This window comes from Chrysochloris asiatica, unplaced genomic scaffold (genome assembly GCF_000296735.1).
Source record: "Chrysochloris asiatica unplaced genomic scaffold, ChrAsi1.0 scaffold00136, whole genome shotgun sequence".
Lineage (NCBI taxonomy): Eukaryota > Metazoa > Chordata > Mammalia > Afrosoricida > Chrysochloridae > Chrysochloris > Chrysochloris asiatica.
The window spans coordinates 2538055-2552613 of NW_006408654.1; the positions used below are offsets into that span (position 1 = coordinate 2538055).

Sequence of the window (14559 nt, forward strand, 5' to 3'; positions counted from 1 at the left end):
AATAAGGAAGACCATAGAAGACTTGAAGCTTTTGAGTTATGGTGTTGGAGGAGAATATTGAAAGTGCCATGGGCTGCCAAAAGAACCAACAGATCCATTTTGGAAGAAGTGCAGCCAGAGTGCTCCTTGGAGACCAAACTTCGTCTCTCATACTTTGGACATGTTGTCAGGAGGGAGCAGTCACTGGAGGGTCAGAGAAAAAAAGGAAGACCCCCAGCGAGATGGAATGGCAAAGTGGCAGCATAAATGGGCTCAAGCATGGCAAAAAGTGTGAGGTTTGCCCATGATCAGGCAGTGTTTCATTCTGTTGTGCATAGGGTCGCTATGAGTCGATACCAATTCGATGGAACCTAACAACAACAACAAATAGTTAAGAATGTCATTTTTTTTTTTTTTTGGTACATCTTATCCTTAATGATATGTACTATACCATACAGTGTTGTAGTACATAATTTGTGGATGTTATCATTCTCATGCCAAACCACAAAAACAAATAAAGATAGGATTTATAAAGATACAGATTATAAAAGGCAATATAATGGAAAAAAAGAGGTATTTGACCTAAGCCAGATGTGACTTATGATGGAGTCATTTGTATGGAATCTGTCATAAATTGGGGACTACTTGTAGCACAGAAATACATAACAATATAGGAAATGAATGAGAAAAGTAAACTGGAGAATTAATCCAATATTTTAACTAATTAGAATCTTAGAAAAAGAAAATAGTAAGATATTATCAAAGAAATAACATGAGGCAGTTTCTCAAAAAGGAAGGGCATTTGTTTCAAGAATGAAAGAGCCAAATAACAAAAGGAAGGGGAAAATTTCATACCAAGGCACACATGATCACATACGGTAAAGGGAAAATCTTAAAATGATTTTAAAAAATGAAATCAGATGATGTTCAAAGAGTCAGAATCAGAATAGCAAAGGACTTTTCAACAGCAGTACTGGAAATAAAAGATTAGAGCAATGCTTTAAAAATTCTGAGGGAAAATAACGCCTAATATAGGATACTGTATCAAGTCAAGATATCAATTACAGAGCAAAAGAATAAAGACATTACCTGGCATATAAGCCTTTTCAGGAAGGTACTGGAGTAAGTGCTGTATCAAAATGGAGACAGATCCCAGAAAGAGTACAAAATAAAATCATTTTATATAGAAGAGTGGTGAGACCGCATAGGATGCTGCTGCTATCGTTACGTGCCGTAGTTAGTTCTAACTCATAGGGATAAAACACTGCCCAGTCCTGTGCAATCCTCACAACTGTTATGTTTGAGCCACTGTGCCAATTCATTTCCTTGGGGGGGGGGTCTTCCTCTTTTTCACTGTCCCCCACTTTTCGAAGCATGATGTCCTCACTCCGGGAATGATTCATCCTGACAGCTTGTCCAAAGAATGAGAGACAAAGTCTTACCATCCTTGCTTTTAAGGAGCTTCCCGGTTGTACATCTTCCAACACAGATTTGTTTGTTAAAGGAGCTCTGGTAGCGTAGTGGTTACGAATTGGGCTGTGAACCGAAACTACCAGCTGTTCTGCGGGAGAAAGATGAGGCTTTCTACTCCCGTAAAGATTTACACCCTCAGAAACCCTGTACAGGGTCGCTATGGGTCGGAACCAACTCGACGGCACTTAACAACAACAACTGTGTCCAAGGTACTTTCAATATTCTTTGTCAACAATACAAATTCAAATCCATAAATTCTTCTACAGTCTTCCTTATCCACTATCCAACTTTCATATGCATAAGAGGCATCTGAAAATACCATGGCTTGGGTCAGGCACACCTTAGTTCGCAAAGTGACATCTTTGCTCTAACACTTTCAAGAAGTCTTTTACAGCAGATTTGCCTAATACAGTATGTCATTTGATTTCTTGATTGCTGCTTCCATGAGCATTGATTGTGAATTTAAGTAAAATGACACCCTTCACAACTTCAGTCTTTTCTCTGTTTATCATGATGTTATTTATTTGTCCAGTTGTAAGGATTTTCATTTTCTTTATATTGATGTCTATTCAATACTGAAGGCTCTTCCTTGGTCTTTATCAGATAAGTATTTTACATCCTTTTCACTTCCAGCAAGCAAGGCTGTGTAATCTGCATATTGCAGGTTTTTAATGAGTATTCCTCCAATCCTGATGCCATGTTCTTTTTCATATAATCCAGCCCCTCGGATTATTTACTTAGCTACAGACTGAGTAAGTATGGTGAAAGGATACAACTCTGGTGCACACCTTTCCTGATTTTAAACCATTTAGTATGCTAAATGTCCTGGTGTGGTGCTGAAGGATGAGCACTGAGTTGGTAACTCCAAGGTCTGTGGTTCATATCCACCAGATGCTCCTTGGAAACCTTATACAGGGTTGCTGAGTCACAACTTACTCGACGGCATAACAAGAAGAAGAAGAATCCCCTTGTTCTGTTCTAATGACTGCCTCTTGTTCTCATGTACAGGCTCTTCATGGGTTCCAGAATGCCCATTCTGCCCAATTATACCCAAAGTCTGTTATGATCCACACTGTTGACTATCTTTGCATAGTCAATAAAGGACAAGTAAACATTTTTATGGTGTTCTATGGTTTCAGCTAAGACCCATCTGACATCATCAATGATATACGTAGTTCCACATCCTCTTGTGAATCTGACTAGAATTTCTGGCAGCTCCCTGTCAATGCACTGCTGCAAATATTTTTTAGCTCCTTTCAGCAAAACATTACTTGCAGGTGATATTAATAATATTTTAAATGATTTCTGCATTCCATTGGGTCGCCTTTCTTTGCAAGGGGCATAAATAATGATCTCTTACAATTTGCTGACAAAAAAGCTGTGCTCCAAATTTTGTGTCATAGATGGATGAGTGCCTCCAGTGCTGCATCTCTTTGTTGAAACATTTCAACTAGTATTCTGTCAATTCTTGTTGTTGTTAGGTGTCATCAAGTTGGTAGCAACTTACAGCGAATTTATGCACAGCAGAACGAAACACTGCCCAATCCTGAGCCAACCTCACTACTGTTGCCACGTTTGAGTCCATCGATGCTGCCACTTGGCCAATCCATCTCATTGGGGGGATCTTCCTCTTTTTCACTGACCCTCCACCTTACCAAACATGATATCCTTTTCCAGCAACTGGTCCCTCCTGACAACATGTCAGAAGTATGAGAGACGATGTTTGGCCATCTTGGCCTCCAAGGAGCCCTCTGGCTGCACTTCTTCCAAAATGGATCTATCGGTTCTTTTGGCAGCCCAAGGTACTTTAAATATTCTCCCCCCGTAACTCACAAGCATCAATATTTTTACAGTCTTCCTTATTCACTGTCCAGCTTTCGCATGCATATGAGGTTCTTGAAAATACCAATGTCTTGGGCATTTTCCTCAGTCTTAGTCCTCAGACTGGCATCTTTGCTCTTCAACACTTTAAAAAGGTCTTGTCAATTTGTCATACTATGGTGGCTTGTGAGTTGCTGTGATTCTGAAAGCTATGCCACCGGTATTTTAAATACTAACCATGGTGGAAAGGTTTCAGATGAGCTTCCAGACGAAGACAGACTAGGAAGAAGGAGTAATGAAGTACTTCCAAATATTTAGTCACTGAAAACCTTATGAATAGCAGAGAAACACTGTCAATTCTTAAGAGTCTTGTTTTTTTTTTTTACCAATGCTTTCAGTGCAGGTTGGACTTCTTCCTTCAGTACCACTGGGTCTAGATTACATGGTATCTATTGAAATGACTGAACACTAACTAATTCTTTTTGGTACAGTGATTCTGTATATTCTATCTTCTTTTGATGCTTCTTGTGTCATTCGATATTTTGCCCACAGAATCCTTCAAAATTTCAAATCTAAGCTTGAAATTTTTTTAAGCTCTTTCATCATGAGAATTACTGTGTTTTTTTCCCTTTAGGTTTTCTAATTCCAGGTCTTTACACATTTCATTATAATTCTTATGTCTTCCAAGCCACCCTTTGAAAATTTCTGTACAGTTTTTTGGCTTCCTCATTTCTTCCATTCGCTTTAGCATCTCTATGCTGGAGAGCAAGTTTCAGAGTCTGTTTTGATATCCATTTGGCCTTTTCTTTTCTGTCTTTTTAGTGACCTTCTGTTTTCTTCCTGTATTATGTTTTTGATGTCATCCCACAACTCTTCTGATCTTCGGTTATTAGTGTTGATGCATCAAATCTCTTTTTGAGACTGTCTCTATATTCAGATGGGATATGTTTAAGGTCATATTTTGGATCTCATGGACTTGATTTAATTTTCTCAGTTTCAGCCTGAGCTTGCATAGGAGCAACTGATGATCTGTTCCATTGTTGGCATCTGGCCTTGTTTTGGCTGATGATATCGAGCTTTTCCATGGTCTTTTCCCACAGATGTAGTGAATTTGAGACCTGTGTAGGCCATCTGGTGAGGTCCGTATATTGTTGTTAAATCCCAAGTGCATCTCATGTTTATGTTGTCTAAAAAAGATATTTGCTATGCACAAGTCATTAGTTTTCCAAATTCAATCATGCCATCTCTAGCATCATTTTTATCACTAATGTCATGTTTTCCAATTACTGATATTCCTGTTAATTTCCAACTTTCCTATCCAACCACCAGCAATTATCAATGCATCTTGATTGAACGCTTGGTCATTTTCAGACCGAAGAAGTTGTTATTGTTGTTGTTAAGTGCCACTGAGTTGATTCCGACCGGATTCTACAATTTCATAATCTTTGTTGTTAGTGGCTGGTGCATAAATTTGAACAAAAGCTTTATTAACTGATCATACTTGTAAGCAATGGATATTTTCCTATCATAGACAAGCACTGTACTTCAAGACAGATATTGAAATGCTCTTTTTGACTATGAATACGACACCAGTCCTCTTTAATTTGTCATAGTAACTATATGATTGTCTGATTAAAAATTTTAACAGCAGTCCACTTAAGTTCACTTATACCTAGGATACTGATTTTTTTTAAGTCAAATGAATTTCATATCATGTTTTATAAATACAGAAAAATACTTTCAAATATACAGATTTGCTGATGGAACTTAATAACTTTTTTTTTTTAAGTTTTTATTGTGGATTGAGTGAACATTTACAGGGCAGATCATCAGTTTTACATTCAACAAATCATACACCTTGTTTCATTACAATGATTATAATACCCTTCATGTATCATTAGTTAACAGTATTTATCTCTATTCACTTTAACTTTTTTTTTTTTCAAATACTCTGGCATATATAATAATATAAACCACCAAAGGGCACATTCTGCAAGTCTGTCTCCTGGCCGCCATCTATTAGTCCCTCTCGTCCCATGAATCTAGCAGCTTCCTCTCTCCATATCCCCATCTCTGCCTCCATCTCTGGTGTCACTGCTTCTCTGGATAAGGTCTCACATTCTGCTTGTGCTCGTCTCCATTGATAGTCCTAGAGTTCTTTGTTTCTGGACTGTAAGATTAACTACTCTCCTGCTTTTGTTACAAAACTTCTACCTTTACTACTGTGACAGTTGCAATTAGTCATAACAATTACTCACTACTGAATCATAAGAATCTTATGCCCATCTCTTTTTACCAGACCCATCTAGACAAGATGAAAACTATTCAGTGGGGACTCTTTTTTCCCTACACACTATTAAACTAAACTCCCCCTTGACCTTGTAAGCCAGTCACTTCATTCCTTTATCACCCCATTTTAAGTAGCCAATGTCTAAGTTGCCCATCCCTATCTACCCTGTGTACAGAGGGGATAGCACTGATGTGAAGACTCTATCCCTCTCTGTTGGTATTTGGAGTTACTCCATGAGCTTTAGGTCAAGTTCATCAAATTGTAGCAATTTACCCTCATTTCCTTTATCAAAAATTGTTTTGTTCTTTTTTTGAATCTTCTTCTGGTCGAGTTCTGATTATCAAGTCATCAAGGCTAGGTCAAATGGGTACTATCTGCAACTTTGGGTGTTCTTGTGCATCTCCTTTCACTTCATATCAGCAGGATGCTTCACTCTCAACTTTAGCCCTCTGTGGCTATGTCCTTGTCCATGGGCTCAGGTGTCCCCAGGTCTCACCACACATTGGATCAACCAGCCCTTCCTCTTCTGTTTCTCATCTCCAGATCAACGGGAGTCTGTGGAACATGGTTGAACTCCGCTCATTTCTTCATTGCTGCCTTTCCCCTTCTTCCACTCACCAGTAGAGCAATGTGGTAGCCAGCAAGCTTATATGCTTGTTTGTGTGTTCCCTTTGAGTTTCAGTCTTAGAGGGGGTTTGTCCTGAAGGGACTTGATTGTTTGCCTTCATGGCTTCCTGGGGAACAACTTGATTTTTCTTGTAGTAGCCAGTCATACTGTTATTTTTGTTTTGGGTTTTTCCTGGTTATCTTTCTTTGAAGATGTATCTTCTGCTGCTCTAGCTGTTCTAGGCTGGTCTGCTTGTCCGTTCTAGCGGGAATGGCCTACTTCAGAAGGTTCTGGATGGGGCTCAGGATTCCATCTAAGGTCCTGTATACTGCAAAGGCTCCACAGGAGGCCTATTTCACTGCGCAAGTTCTAGAACTCTGTTGAGGTGTTCCAATCAGTTATATGCTGAAGACGGGCTTACAAGCTTTCTGTGATCATTCCTTTCTATCCAACTCAAGTGTCCATTTTACCATAGTAGGCAAGGGAAACTAATATACATAAGATGGTCTAGCATCTTAGTATTATTTCCCCTCTTCAAACTATGCCTTGATCCCTGTATCACACAGTTCTCTTTTTCCAAGGTTGAGTATGCATCACTGTTAAAATATTGATCTTTATTTGTTCCATCTTTTTGACAACTTCTAGTTTTCCTAAACTCAATACTTTGCACATTCTGATTATTAATGGATGGTTGCAACTGGTTCTTCTCATTATGAGTTATGCCCTTCAACAAATAAAGGCCCCAAAAGCTTTACTCCATTCACGCCATTAAAGTCAACTCTACTTTTTGAGGAGGCAGCTCTTCCCCAGTTGTATTTTGAGTGCCTTCCAATATGACTGCCAGCAGCTCCGCTGTTGAAAGATGAAGCTTTCTGCTCCCATAAAGATTTACAGCCTCGGAAACCCTGTACAGGGTCGCTATGAGTGGGAACCGACTCCACAGCACATCACAAAACAAACACCAATATGAGGGGCTCATTTTCTAGCAATACATCAGACATTGTCCTGCTGCTATTTATAAGGTTTTCAAGGGCTAGCCATTCACAAGTGGTATGCCTCTCATTCCTTTTTTTTTTTTTTTTTTTTAAAGTGAGAGTGAGGTTTTCTTTATTCGATTTTGCAAAATAGGGCGTCCAGCCCCGTAGACAAGGGCAGACATGCTGCCTCTCATTCTTGCTAGTCTGTTTTACTCTGTAAGCTTCACTGAAATCTGTACACAATGTGTGACCCTGTACACCATGTGGTATTCAAAATACCAGTGGAGTAGCTTCCAGTTTCATATCAACACACAAGTCACTGCAGCACAACAAACTGACAGACGAACGGTAGCCACAGGATGACAGTAAAGGAAAATACCACAATGAGATCTATGCCACAGGCCTAGAGAACAGTTAGATCTACCTGAAGCAGGAGCAACAGCTGGTTTATGAAGAAAGTCTCCAAGAGGAAAATGAAACTGCGAGACTATCTGATGATTGTTTGACTATACAGTTTTCAAGTGATGGAACATAATTTAGCACTAAATTCATTTTGGAAACATATAAAAATAAGCAAGTAATAATAATTAAAAGAAGAACAAAGCAGGGAAAAAAGAAGTACAAGGAAAAAATGTAATTATAACATACTATGAGGTCCAGCTGTGAACAGCATTTACATTAATAGTTGTAAACCTTCAATATGAATTTAATCTAAAACTGGAATGAAGCAATAGTGAGAGATGAGGGGAGAAAGGAAATATTTGTATATGTATACCGGGGTATACAGAAGATAGTTAAAGCTTTTTCAATAGTAGGAAATCTAGGGTTACGTTGTGTTGAAAATCCACTAAAATAAAACTAAGTATGATAATTTAGTGAAATATGAAGCATTCTCCAATAGGATCCACAAACATGAAAAGGTTAGAAACCAAACCAAAGGAATAATGGAAAGAATATTCAATTGTGAATCAGAAACAAAAATATTTCCTGCAAATCTTCACAACTGAATAACTCAATTAACTCTGGTACTTAGTTTTCTCGTTTTTAATAATGAGGAGTTGAGACTTGTTGAATTTATAGCCCATTTCAGCAAAGTAAGTTTTGGTCTAGTTGGGATTATAAAACATGAAAATCCACTATGTCAACAGCTGTTTTGTTTATCCACTCCAGTCCTCTTACTACTGACACAGACACGTAGAATACTGAATAACTTTTGACAGTAATTTAAGGAAATTTTAAATCAAAAGGTAGTCAATTTTCTTAAGTTTCTAGCACAGTAGGTTACATGGTCTGTTAACTACAAGGTCAGCAGTTCAAATCTCTCAGCCACTCCACAGGAGAGATGAGGTTTTCTGCTCCCGTAAAGATTATAGCCTCAGGAACCCTATACAGGGTTGCTGTGAGTTGGGGCTGACTCCACAGCACATAACCACCACCATCTTACATAATAATATAAATGCAGTATTTTCTACTCTATTTTAGCTAATAACTGTGACTTTGACTCCAAAATACAAAATAACGTTTATTAACAACATGCCATATTTTACTAAAGAAAACATTTTACTTCTAAAAGGCAAGGCAAAATAAATAAAGTTATTACAGTCCTATGTTTTTAGATATCTGGAGTCCTGGTATGGTACTGTGGGTTTATGTACTGGACTTCAAAGTCGATTTGAATCGCGAAGTCTGCAGTTCAAGCTCACCCGCTGCTCCTCAGAAACTGTACACAGGGTCACTATGAATCGGAATTGACTCAACGGCACTTAACAACAAACAAGAACAACAGGATCCTTATAAGCACTTACCTCTCTAAGTACTCAGCAAGAAGTTGTTCTGCTGCAGATGAATACATCCATTCACTTCCAACTTTCTTGGTATATCCAGGAACCTCCTCATTTTTTTTGTTGAATTTGAGATTCAAACCAACATTTGCTTTATGGTCTCCATGAGGGCTGAGTGCAAACCACACATATACACAAGAAGTTTTAAAATTTTGGTCTAGGAAAAGTTATGTTTTCAATCCTTAGAAAAGGTTAGCTTTGATTGTTGTTCTCTATTTTAGATGTTATGTTTTTGTACCTGAAAAACTTGAGGAAAGACCTCAAAACCCAAGATAACAAAGATTATAAACTATATAATGAGAGTGGAAAATAAAATAATAAATGCAGGGAAATACAGTATTTTGATTCACACACATCCTCTGATACCTTTTTTCAAGGTTCAATTTGTTAGCTCTACAAAAAACTTTCCAAGCATCTAAAACATTTGTAATTCAGATAAAGATCACCACCAGAGATATCTATGTACAATTTAAAAAGAAAATTCACAGAAATTAATGAGAAAAATAAAACTGAAATATTAACCATTTTATCGGTATCATTTAATTTTTCTGCCACTTTAAATACATTTCTCTAGTGCAAACTTACTTTCTCCTAGATCCTCTTCCAATAAAAATACTTCCTGTAAACCTTGAAACAAGGTATCCACTCACTCCAAGGCGACTTGCCAACACATATCCTGGGTTGTACTTTATAGAATATTTCTTAAATATAAAAACAAAAAGATCAGTTATAGGAACATAAGGGCATTATATGCTGTTTCTTTTCCTTAAAATGTGGAGAGAATCAACACATCACTAACCATTGGACTGTGGAAATGCAAAGATTCTCAAAAGCAAGTGATCCATTTCCCTTTCGTTTAAACGCAGAAATTTTCTGCTCCTCTTTTTCTCCTTAAAGAACAGAATTCCCAAGGATGAATTCCAAAGAGGGAGGAAATATACAGTTTATGAAACCGTCTCAATAATTTAATGTAAGTACTATGTTTAGGAAAACTCCATAGGCAAGAGTTTTTGTTTGTTTGTTTTATAAACTAATTTTCACATTCTAAGCAGAGACTAACACAGTACCTGCCACAAGATGAATTTTCAATAACTATTCGACTGAATTAAAACAAAAGTATGCCATCAAAATAGGTGCTACTAAACAAAATTAAGAGTCCCTTATATATTGACATAAGTAATAATTCATTTTATCTAATACTTAGCACTATATGATAAGCATTGGACCGAGAACTACAAGGTCGGTGGTTCAAAACCACCATCTGCTCCTTGGCAACCCTGTACAGGGTTGTTATGAGTCATGATTGATTCAACAGCACTTAACAACTATCATTTAAAAATAACAGGTATGAATATGCTCAAAACACAGTAGCATATAATCATAATTTGTATACATAAGGGAAGAGACCATGGAAACTGTCTAATCATATAAATTAAAAAAGTAACAGATCATAGCTCTTTAACTCGAAAGTCATCTCACAAATCTAATAACAACTAAGGTAAGCTCCCATATACACTGCTAACAATGTACATAACAAAAATACATATTTATTTTACATGAATACACGAATACATTTTAACACCAACAAATTATCAAATTTCCAGAAATTGGCAAGTAATTAAATTGGCAATCTTTATTTCTTTGATGATGTCAACAATGTTTTCCAAAATGGGCCACTTCTTTGTTTTGTGGCCTGGAATATAAAGTGACTATTAAAGTTTGTAACTATATTAGGAAAAAATGAAACATAGTTTTTTTCATCAAGATCATCAACAGATTTAGAAATAAAATAGATAAACTAAGTATATTTTAATAATTCTTAATTATAGGCAGTTACCTTTACTCTTTCTAATAAGCATCTGGGAATGTCTTGGGAAATATTGAAGGAGCCCTGTTAGCATAATCGGTTACAAATAGGGCTGCTAACCATAGGAAAGCAGTTTAAATCCACTAGGCAGTCCATGGTAGAAAGATGTGACTTTCTGCTCCTGTAAAGATTTATACTGTTTGGAAACCCTATACAGGATTGCTATGAGTTGGAACTGATTTCACGGCACATAACCACCACTACCACCAGGGACAGATCTATTTTGGAAGAAGTGTAGCCAGAGTGTTCCTTGGAGGCCAAGATGGCCAAATTTCGTCTCTCATACTTTGTACATATTGTCAGGAGAGACCAGTTACTGAAGAAGGATATCATGTTTGGTAAGTTGGAAGGTCAGAGAAAAAGATGAAAACCCCAATGAGATGGACTGGCCAAGTGGCAGCATCAATGGACTCAAGCATGGCAACAGTAGTGAAGTTGGCCCAAGATCGGGCAGCATTTCGTTCTGCTGTGCATAAGCTCGTCTGAGTCAGTACCAACTCGATGGCACCTAACAACAACCACCACCACCACCAGAGAGGGGCACATTCAGTTACAATAATTGGCACGGACTACTAGCACCCTAGTCTTTCCTCAGAAACCTTACACAGGGTTGTTATGAGTCTGAACTGACTTGATGACACTTAACAACAACAACTAGCACTTAGTAGGGGACAAAGAATCCAACTATCATGTCATATACTGGATTGTCCTATTGAACTATAAATTCAAAGAAAATAATAAAAATATACTTCTAACATTTAAAAAAATTATTGAACCTACTTAATAAATGAAACAATATGAACGGCTGTACTCACATGCTGGTTCTGTATTAAAGCATCAAGATTGGGTTCACACGGAATGCTGAAAACCACACGAATCCTACCTTCTGTAATCACATCACCTGAATCTTGAACCTGGAGAGAAAAAAAGAGTATATTTTAGTCTTGTTCATTACACTGCATTTGTATTTCTTCTCATTTAAACAGTGCTTATTATTTCTGAAATACAGTGTGACAATAAAGATGGATAGTGGAATTCTAATGAAATTATAAGTGGATATGAATGATAAAATAAATCTGAGACACTGTATCTTTGCTTTAATAGCTAGCTACTCATCATTCTTTTAACTTTTTAATCAGCAAATATTTTCAAACTAATAAAAACAAAAATAGTATCAAGAACAAGACAACAGCATTTACCCTGATTCACCTATTAATATTTTAACCCATTCACTTTAACATATGCACTCTGTATAATAATATAACCATAAATTTTTCTAAATCATAGGACTGTATGTTATACACATCATGTCCTTCATCCCTATATACTTCTGTATACTGCCTAAGAAGACTATTCTATTACAGAACCATAGTATAGTTACTAATTACATAAATTTACATTGATACAATACTTGTAATATACTGTCCATATTTTAATGTTTTCAGTTGATAATACCCTTTGTTTATAGAATTCCTTTCTCCTTCTAGTATAGGATACAGTCTTTATTGCAGATATTGGCCATGTCATTTTGTTGTTGTTGTCAGGTGCCATCGAGTCAGAACCGACTCATAGCGACCCCATGCACAGCAGAACGAAACAATGTCCAATCCTGGGCCAACCTCACTACCACTGCCACACTCTAGTCCATCAATGATGCCACCTGGCCAATCCATCTCGTTAGGGGTCTTCCTCTTTTTCTCTGACCCTCCACCTTACCCAGCATGACATCCTTCTCCAGCTACTGTTTCCTCCGGACAATATGTCCAAAATATGAGAGACAAAACTTAGCCATCCTGGCCTCCAAGGAGCACTCTGGCTGCACTTCTTCCAAAACAGATCTATTGGTTCTTTTGGCAGTCCATGGCACTTTCAGTATTCTTCAACACCACAACTCAAAGGCATCAATTCTTCTACGATCTTCCTTATTCACTGTCCAGCTTTCGCATCCATATGAGGCTATTGAAAACACCATGGCCTGGGTCAGGTGCACCTTAGTCCTCAAGCTGACATCTCTGCTCTTCAATACTTTAAAAAGTTCCTGTGAAGCAGATTTGCCCAATGCAATACGTCGTCTGATCTCTTGACTGCTGCTTCCGCGAGTGTTGATAGTTGATCCAAGAAGAATGAAGTCCTTGACAACTTCAATCTTTTCTCCATTGATAAGAATGGATTGGAGTCTTGGTATGGCACTGTAGGATAATAACTGCAAGTCAGTGGTTTAAAACCACCAGTCACTCCGTGGAAAACCTATACAGGGTAGCAAATTGGAAGGAGTGGACTCGATGGCACTTAACCATATTTGGATTAAACAACACAAGTCACTCCTCTCTTAAAAAAAAAAAAAATCCTACTTTGTGTTTGTCTGAAGCTTCCTGTAATTAGATTAATGTTATACATTCTCATCTGGAATACCATATAAATGATTGTAGTGTCCTCTTCAGAGTACACATCTGGAAGCACACAATGTTCACTTGTCTGATACTACCTTTGATTGTACAGTCAAAATATTGCTTAATTTCTTCACTATAGTTTTGTGTTTTTTTTTCCTCAATGGAGCTAATATAAACATTGTATATGGATGTTGTTGTAAGTGCCATCAAGTCGGTTCTGACTCCTTGTGATCTGGTGTAGGGTTTTCGCAGATTGCCTGGAGGGTTTGAACTGTTGATCTTGAGGTTAGCTGTCTGGTACTTATCCTACGCCACCACACCAGTGTATAGGAAGACACTTTAGGAAGACACTTTCCAACACTGCCAATATACTGTTGCTGACCAAAATTCCCCCCTAGATTTAGTTTTCACTGATTCTTCCCTGATTTGATCTTTATTATAAACTGGCTACAAAATGATGGTTTTCCAACTCCAGCATTCTCTCCACATTGACCCTCAATATGTTATTGTTAAGTAAGAGCGCTTCCTTTCCCTTCTTATCTATTTATTGTCACTAAGGAATCATGAATTCCTACCTTCCCCCAATGGTTTATAATTCATTAACCCCATTAGTCTATTACAGTCAAGTTGATTCAAACTCTTAGCAACTACAGGACACAGTAGAAGAACTGCCCCACCACAGAGTTTCAAAGATAATACACCTTTACAGAAGTGGACTGCTACATCCTTCTCCCTAAGAGCAGCTGATGGGTTTGAACTGCCCACCTTTACAGTCAGCAAGGGAGTACTGAGCCACTGAGCTACCAGACTCCCTATCACTGTATTTACTTTGGTGCCTGAACTGTCCTTTCAACCTGGTTCCTGTATTTATGTGACATGTTCTCATCATTAATGTGAGTACTTTCTTACTTTCTGGTATAACAAGATATTCCAGGTTATTCTTGTATCAACTCTGCCCCAGCCATGGATTAATCATTTCTATTTCAGTGAGGAGTCCTGGTTTCTTTTAGTAGGCAATGGAGTAAGGGGTCAAGAGCTGGGTGATACATGTGCTCATTGTTACTGGGGTGTCTTTGTTTCTTAGTCTTTTGAGTAAACATTGTTGTTTGTTAGGTGCTATTGAGTAGGTACCAAGCCATAGCAACCTTATACACAACAGAACGAAACACTGCCCGATCCTAGGCCAACCTTACTACCATTGCCACGCTTGAGTCCATCGATGCTGCCACTTGGCCAATCCATCTCGTTGGGGTCTTCCTCTTTTTCTCTGACCCTCCACCCTACCAAATATGATATCCTTCTCCAGCAATCAGT

The 14559-nt window shown here is 37.8% G+C and overlaps 1 protein-coding gene across 3 annotated transcripts in view; it reads right to left on the reverse strand.

Annotated features, from left to right (window-relative positions):
• XRN1 (5'-3' exoribonuclease 1) overlaps positions 1–14559 on the reverse strand; it is a 223618-nt gene that overhangs the window by 78027 nt on the left and 131032 nt on the right. For all 3 annotated transcript variants that reach the window (XM_006869856.1, XM_006869855.1, XM_006869854.1), the window contains exons 23-25: positions 11671–11769; positions 9574–9689; positions 8953–9099 (exon numbers count right to left, since the gene is read on the reverse strand). In XM_006869856.1, the coding sequence (XP_006869918.1) occupies positions 8953–9099; positions 9574–9689; positions 11671–11769 (362 nt within the window). The remainder of the gene's footprint in view (positions 1–8952; positions 9100–9573; positions 9690–11670; positions 11770–14559) is intronic.